This window comes from Solanum pennellii, chromosome 12, assembly GCF_001406875.1.
Source record: "Solanum pennellii chromosome 12, SPENNV200".
Lineage (NCBI taxonomy): Eukaryota > Viridiplantae > Streptophyta > Magnoliopsida > Solanales > Solanaceae > Solanum > Solanum pennellii.
In genome coordinates this window covers 79,579,720-79,588,233 of record NC_028648.1, presented here as the reverse complement: position 1 = coordinate 79,588,233, position 8,514 = coordinate 79,579,720, and the positions used below count along the sequence as shown (strand labels likewise).

General features: G+C 31.3%; 2 protein-coding genes and 1 pseudogene across 2 annotated transcripts in view; 1 reads left to right on the top strand and 2 right to left on the bottom strand.

Annotated features, from left to right (window-relative positions):
* LOC107007238 (WD repeat-containing protein ATCSA-1-like) overlaps positions 1-899 on the bottom strand; it is a 6,945-nt gene extending 6,046 nt beyond the window's left edge. Inside the window, exon 1 of the mRNA XM_015205766.2 lies at positions 389-899. Coding sequence (XP_015061252.1) covers positions 389-538 — 150 coding nt within the window. The 5' untranslated portion in view covers positions 539-899. The remainder of the gene's footprint in view (positions 1-388) is intronic.
* A 1,516-nt stretch (positions 900-2,415) lies between these two features.
* On the bottom strand, positions 2,416-3,412 carry LOC107006564 (annotated as a pseudogene).
* Positions 3,413-5,677: 2,265 nt separating this feature from the next.
* Positions 5,678-7,848, top strand: LOC107007432 (LIM domain-containing protein WLIM1-like). Its single transcript, XM_015206056.2, has 5 exons — positions 5,678-5,914; positions 6,507-6,603; positions 6,686-6,720; positions 6,903-6,992; positions 7,424-7,848. Exons 1-5 carry the CDS (start codon positions 5,780-5,782, stop codon positions 7,628-7,630), a joined length of 564 nt encoding a protein of 187 aa, XP_015061542.1. The 5' UTR covers positions 5,678-5,779; the 3' UTR covers positions 7,631-7,848.
* Positions 7,849-8,514: the final 666 nt, after the last annotated feature.

Sequence of the window (8,514 nt, the reverse complement as noted above, 5' to 3'; positions counted from 1 at the left end):
CCCCCCCCCCCCCAAATGGTCTTTTGGGAACTTAAAACTACTTAAAGATCAGATTTTGAAAATCCGATCAAATTTCATGGTCGTTCCCTATAGATAAATTTTCAAAATCTATGGTTAAACGCTAGCTATAAGAGTAGACAGAAGTTATGATAGTTTTAACAAATTAGTAATTTTTCATGCTAGCACAATTTGATTTCAAACCTTTGTGTACAAAACTTCTAACCAAACACAATTTCAACTTCAAATCAACCTTCACCCTAATCATAAACTTCAAGTTCATATCCAAATCCCTACTTCAAAAACTGAAAATACAGTAACAACATTCACCTACTAAATTCAAATCATATGTAGATCCGGTTCATCAAAAAGAAAGGAAATGAAATGTGACCTGAAGGGAGTTGACGGAGCCACGGTGAGGAGAAATGATATCTTTGTAGTTGGAGAGTTGAATAGAAGCGATTCTAGCCGACTTAATACGATTGCTGAATAAATTAGGGCGAAGCTTGCCAAATTCTCTGTCTCCGATCTCCTTCCACATCGTCCTCGCATCCTTCCCAACCAATTTACTCCTTTCTAAATTACCCCAATCACAAACACCCAAAAAAAGCTATCTATACTTACCCAAATCAGCTCTGATTCAACCAAAAAACTGAAAATTGAATGATCTAGTGATGAAACCAATCTTGCCCTTTGTTGTTTCTTCTGAACATTTCCTCAAACAGTTGGTGGGTGTTCTTCGATTTTCGATTTGCCCCCTTTTTTGTGCAGCCCTAGCGCCTGGCGATGAAACCCAATGTGAGAAATGGATAAGTACAAAGAGGGATTTTGCAGAAAGGCCAAAACGATGACAAGATGCCTTCGTGGAGAGGTACTATTCACCTTTTCTTTAATCTTTTTTTTTTTTTTTGAATAAGAGAGTCTATTTTGGGTGTGTGTACTTGTTACAAAAGCGAAAATACGTTTCACAAATGATATTATAAATTAGTACAAAGTCTGCATCCGGATAATAGTAATTAAGATTTGATAGTATCGTAATATTATATTATTTTATTTCGGTATATTGAATGTTACATTTTGTATGAAACGTTTGATTCTTCTTTTTTGAGTACTTTTGATCTTGATATCGATTTGTACCTGAATTCGAGGGGTTTAAAGATTGACCTTGAGTTGTGTTTGAAATCAAGGGTTTGAAACTTAGATTGCATAGAAATTTATTGTACTTAATCCATTAGTTCTTTCTGCCTTCTTGATGTGGCGTAGTTTCGTTCCTGGCCGAAATATGAATATTTTTAATCATAGATAAACAATTTATATTTCACGCGGAGGGGGTTACTAACTAGCTCTTCCCCTAGCCAGAACATGACACATGTATATATGACACATTTTTATTGGCGTCTAGTTTAACTAGGCATATTGTGTCATTTTAACTAAGATCCAATCAATACTTGGAACCAAGCACCACCTCCTCCGCAAGGACGCAATCCTCGACTCAAACTCAGAGTTCACCCCACCCCCACCCCCACCTCCCCCATCCCCCTCCTTTCTCTCATTTGTGATTCAGGGCGTGATCTCTAACCTTCGACCTTAATCCCAAACCCAACCCTAACTCGAGACCTAACTTGACTAGGACTCGAGACACAATTTCGGTTCTAGTCCGATGCCCAACCCTGACTAGAGATTTAATTTGACACTAATTGAGACTCGAGATACAACACCGATCCTAGGCAAAGACCTAAAACCCAATCTTAACTTGAGACTCAACATCATCGCAAACCTAACCCAAAACCTAAGATTAACACTCTCGACATGCTACCAGTTTTAATCTGAGACTTGATTCTGACTTGAGACTCGAGCCATAAATTTTACTAGGAACCTAAGACTTAAGCCCCGCACCGACCATGCACCCGAGACCTGGGCCAATCTCTGACCCTTACCTCAGACCCAAGCTGCTTGCATTTGGCTAATTTAATTATTACTTTAGAAAATAAATTATATTGGATTGACTAAAATCAGTCCAATATAAAATTATCTTGTGCTAACTCATAAAAACCATCAATTTTTAGCCATATTTAACACCGGTACTTGTAGCCAATGATCAATGAGCTATTCAGTTGGTACTTGTACCCAATGATGTATGAGGTATTCAATTAGATACTTTTGATGTCTATTAAGATATTCTACCATTAACGTAGTTCATAAAGTAAAACTAAAATATCTTTTTTTTACGGATGTATCAATATATCTATAATCAATGTTATATTTTAAAAGAGATGAAAAGAACATACCATGGGTACCTTGAACTTCAAAAAAATATGAGTACAATTCAAATCCATTCAACACATATGAAGCTAATATTGGTACAAATATATTGTTCAACTAGCTAGCATTATATATGTAGCAATTAATGCAATTCTTTTCATGTAAAAATATGATCAAGGATTTACAAGATTTACAAATCAATAAAAAAAAATTGTAGTCACAAAAAATAAATTAAAAAATGATGATCTTGATTAGCTGCTGTTACATATGGACATGTTTCCTAGCAACCAATTTATGATCTTTTGGTCCATTCATTACACTTCTTGGAAATATTGGCCCTTCACATAATATTACATTTTCTTCACTCAATTTTTTCACATGCCTCCTCTTTGTCCTTCTTGAGCTAGCTTTTATGATCGGAATAACGTACCATCCAATTGATGTACATAATATCGCAAAACACCTCCCGTAAACAGCTAAAAAAACCAATATCAAGATTATAGCTAATGGCAAGTAATAAGTTGGCTTCTTGAAATTTGCTAACCTCAAATTCCTAAAAGATTTCCTTCTTTTAGATTCCACTTTTCGTTCTTGTGAAATATTTGATGAAACCTCTTGCATAGTCTTCTTGATCATTTGCTTGTCATCATCAATGTCACTAGACGACGTCTGGTTTTTGTCCTTCACTCTGATAACAACAGGCTTGATTGAATTTGAATTCGAGAAAACAAATCGTACGAAAGAGATATCATCTGATCCTATTTGAGAATAAATTTTTTGTTTTTTGTCTTCAAGATTGGCCAAGAGTTTCGAAAATTTGTCTAGGCCACGATTAGCATAAGGATTGTATGTACTATTTTTGCTTCTTTTTGATGATTTTTTTGGAGTTGAACAAGGGCTTGATAATGTTTCCCTATCATAATCTTCACCTTCTTGATTATGATAATTTCCACTTCCACATATAAAATGACTAAACATTTATGGAAAAAAATAACATAAAAAGACTTTAGGGATTTTGGATGATTTTTGTTTTGGAGTGATAACTTTAATGTTGTTTTTAGAGACTTTTAAAGAAAAAATAGAGGGTGCAATAAGCTTATTTATAAGAGTTTATTTTGAAGACTAGATCTAAAAGAGGGGGAATATAGAAATAGTCAAATCAAAAGTGAGGGCTTTGAACTTTTCATATATATATATATATATATATATGAGATAAGGGATAACTAATCTTGAAATCGATTTCAGAATGAGTTCATCTTATGTTTGATTAAGATAAAATCGATGATTTGACTGATCCCCCAACCAAATGATCTCAATTATAAGAAATACATGATTTATAGAATTGTAATATACTCAAATATGGAATAATAATATACATGTAAATTATTACGTTGAAAATCGAATGGTTTGATACTTATTCGTTGATTTTTTATGATGATTCGTAGCTAGAAAGATCAAAAGTATGTGTATATATCAATTAATTAAAGATTAAATATGTTTTTAAGTAGAAACGATAAGGACTAAAATTAAGGATTTATCAAATTAGAAGGACCAAAATTGCTGATTGTTGCTATAAATTTTTTTTTTTTTTGGAATATTGTTGATCGTTCGACTAATTAAATTATTTTGTAAAAGAGATAAGTGTAGCACGTTGAGATAATTTAATTAAATTTTTTAGCTGTTCGAATATATTATAAAATAAAGTTTAGGTGATATTCTTGGAGGAGCAGTTTGAATGGTCAAAAATACACTACAATATTGACATGCAGTCTACTAATTATAAATTAATATCGTTAATACGGACGATGGACGATGATATATGTTTGAATTTATTTAAATTTAATAATTTTAATGTTGATTATAAAAATTTATATAAAATAATATACGAAAATTATAAGGAATCTGAAGGTTGATTTTATAATTTATAAATGGTTCCTAAAGCTTATTTCATCTATTATTCATCAATTTTTATTTTTTCAAATCGAAAAAAGCAGGTCAACTTATTAATACAAATAATAAGACAAAAAACATATTAGAAAAAGAGATAAACTTGTGGAGTTATATTATGCTTTGTACAATAAAAAAAAAAGAAGAAGAGTATATTATATAATATATATAATAAAAGAAATATAAGAAATTTCAATTCCTTTTCTCATTTTCTTTATTTTTCTCAATTTTTTCTTCCATTTTTACAAGTAGTGAGTGATGCACATCGTATACCTAACGTGCCTAAGTTATTTTGATTTTTTTAATACGTAAGTAATGAATATTATTTTAAAATATTTATATATAATCATTGATTATTCAATCTTTAAAATTGATTTTGAGATTAAAGATGAAGAGATCTATAATGATGACATTATCACAGAAATAATAATTATTTCTTCAATATCATGACTAATAACTACTTTAAGTTATTATTTGCACCTTAAAATTTGTCCTTTTCATCATATAATTAAAATTAATTTTTTTTCTCACTTGATTGGCTAAAATATGGTATCACCAAACTTTAATAATGTAAAAAAAATTCTTTACGACAAAAATGTAGACAAAGTTAAAAAGTAAAGTTATTTTATTTCAAATAATTTTACTTTATGATATTTATATAGCCGATTTCAATTAATTTGCGATAAAAATTATAGTGACATTTCAATTTATGATAGTGGGACATGTGCCCCTTTTGGATGTGTGAATTTGAATTTGAAAATGTTGATAATATATTTCAGTTAATACATGTGATGTTTACTATAAAGAGAAAATCAAAGTTGCAATTTTAACAATTGGACTTCAACACAACATGTGAACTTTGATGTCTATGCAAGTAACAATCATGACTAGTTACTACTTCAATTTATTATACGCAGTTTTTTTTTGTATTTTTACAGTTAGATATTTTCATATTTTAAAATTATAATCATTTTACCGTTTCACGACAACTCTTTCCCACCCCTTTCTCAAGAAAATCAATAACATTTTCAATTTACCCTTCGACGTAACTCGAATTCGTAAGCTATCGATTGATGGTAAAAATACTCTATCATTTGAACAAGCCTCACTTATCTCACTCGACAATCGCCAACATCTTCTATCATTACTCTCAATATAAGAAAGTCTGGTGCATAAAGATTCCACTTAGCATTTGCTATGTAAAAAATATCAATCACATTAATCTCTCTCTATATATATAAAACACAATATTTTTTTACATTTCTATGTAAGACGAATTAAAAAGAATATTATCATAGTCTTATCTCGTTATATTCTGATCACTCAACGATAACTTTTACCGTTATTCCAAGAATATTGTATTAAAAAAAGGTGTTTAGTGGGGTAGTTGGAGACTTCATAGTGGGGACAAAAAATGACAGCCAAATGTCCATATCTCAATTAGTTAAGTTACATTGCTCCTCTTTTAACTCACCATAAATTTTTTTTATCTCTTTATCTTTGCCCCAATTCTCATTTTTGCTACAAAAATCAAGAAAAGATAACTTTCTTGATAACCCTAAAAACTTGTCAAATGGCTTTTGCAGGAACAACACAAAAATGTATGGCATGTGAAAAGACAGTGTATTTGGTTGATAAATTAACTGCAGACAATAGAGTGTTTCATAAAGCTTGTTTTAGATGCCATCACTGCAAGGGTACTCTCAAGGTTTGTTCTCTTTCACTACTATGATGATAGGAGCATTTCGTTGTTTCTGGCATGCTATAGTTATTAAAGTCCCCTCGATCGTAAGAATAGGAGATTAGTAATAAGCTAGATGTTTTACGAACTATGTTAAACTTTAAGGCATTTAGTCATACTTTAATCACCCAATGAAAAGGCGTATTATGATACCATCGATGTCCAATAGCTTAAGAGGCCCAATTGCAATCATTGGAATTTGAAAATATGTCTCAAATTGTGTATAACTTTTTCATTTTTGTCTTGATAACCTTATCTGAATCAATACCTAATATCTTCCACTGTCATAGACATCAAGAAATTCTATCCACTAAGGCTTGGATAATTGAGAATAAAGCATTGCGTAACTTTTGTCTCTGCTTAAACATGAGACCTCGTAATTTTTAACCTATTTTATTGGTCAGTATGCCACACACTTGGCTAGTGGTTTCTCATTTTTTAGATTTCAATGACATAAAAAACATAGCATAAAAGAAAGTATAGATATTAGACTTGTTAATCCAATTTTCCATCTTAATTATTATTCTTTTTTAATCTTGTTTAATACATTAATTTGCAGCTTAGCAACTACAATTCATTTGAGGGAGTTTTATACTGTAGACCTCACTTTGATCAGCTCTTCAAAAGAACTGGAAGTCTTGATAAAAGCTTTGAAGGTACAAAAAAAAAAGTGCCTAATTTCAAATCAAAAAATTTTGTAAATCAAAAAATTTACTAATAGATTAAAATCTATTCCAGGGACACCAAAAATTGTGAAGCCAGAGAAAGATGAGGTAATTGATATCTATATTGCTCGGACTCTTTAAATATGTCAGATCCTCCAAGATTACACTGTTTTTGGAGGGCCTGACACGAATCTGTTGACATTTTTGAAGAGTCTGAACAAATATATCTTGATTTGTGAATCAGAGGATAATTTGTGAATACTAATCTATGTTTTGAATATTTGAAACAGAAACCACATGCAGCTAAAGTTTCAAGCATGTTTGTTGGAACTAGGGAGAAATGTTTTGGCTGCAAGAATACTGTCTATCCAACAGAAAAGGTACTAACTCTCCGTAACAATCATTCTTTATAATAACATTTTGCTATAGCAGTCAAGTTTTGGGTGGAGACGGCTTTCATGTTTTGTTATATTATATGTTATCTATAACAACATTTTGCTATAGTAGCCAAATAGTATCTGAACAAACGATGTTGTTATAGAGAGGTTAGACTGTAAGTAGCAGTGGGATCTAGAGCACAACCTACGAATTCACTAAATATCTATAGATATTTGACTATGAACTCAGTTATGTTATTGTATATTACCTTGAGGTCACCCTAGGAATCCGTAAACTTCAAATTCTGAATCCACATCTGGATGTAAAATGTGATTTGATATTGTGACTATTTGGGAGAAGGATTGCTTTAAGCTTTAACTATGTCTATACATATAAGGAAAATCTAAATTCTTGATTCGCCTCTGTCTATTAGGTATCTGTGAATGGAACACCATACCACAAAAGTTGCTTCAAATGTAGTCATGGAGGCTGTGTAATTAGCCCATCCAACTACATTGCTCACGAGGGGCGCCTCTATTGCAAGCATCACCATGTTCAACTGATCAAGGAGAAAGGAAACTTGAGCCAACTCGAGGGTGATCACGACAAGAATTCATCAGTTAGAACAACAGAATCATAAAAACTTCCAACAATATATATATATCATGTAGTTTTTCATGAATAAAGGTTATAATTTCAGCTTGAATGTACTTCCTTTTTTGTTAGCCTATTTTTCTATCAAATTGATTCTCAATCATATTATTCTTGTGTATGTTGAACTTCTTTTTGGGTTTTACTTCTTCTGTTGTTGAAAATTCTATGTTGAAACTAAGTCGATAAATGAATTAAATACGAGCATAATTCACCTCTCGTCTTGTAGTTTCACGATTTACTTTTTCATATATTGAACATATTCTGGTGATAATCTTGGATCTATTCTTGCAGGCTTGATGTAGACTAACTTAACTTGATCCATTTAGAGGAGATATATAGTTAATCGCTTCATATGATTGATCCTTCATGCAATATCCTTATTTGAGTGATACGTTGAATACCACAAGATATTAAGAATGCTATTGAAGTACTTTCCTATAAAACTATCTCATAAAATGAAAGAAGAAAAACTCTTTTTTTATGTCTTTGTAGATTTAGTTGAGAAAAAAAAGAACAAAATATTGTAATACCAAAAAAAAGAAATAAATGTGTGATATACAACCTATATACCTAATTTTCTCTCTCTCCACTCTCCCGTAGCAAGCTGTTGTCATTCGCCTCTCTTCCTAATTTTCTCGCTCGCCACTCTCCCGAGTCTCTTCTCCGTCTCTCTCGCTTTTTATACAAACACAAATGTATAAAATGCATTTGTGTTTGTATAAAGAGAGAAAAAAATTCTATATATACATATATCTTTGTTCTCTCTCTCCACTCTCCCTATCTCGCTCGTCACTCTCACTTTATACAAACACAAATGTATACATTGCGTTTGTGTTTGTTTAAAGCGAGATAATTTATATATATATATAT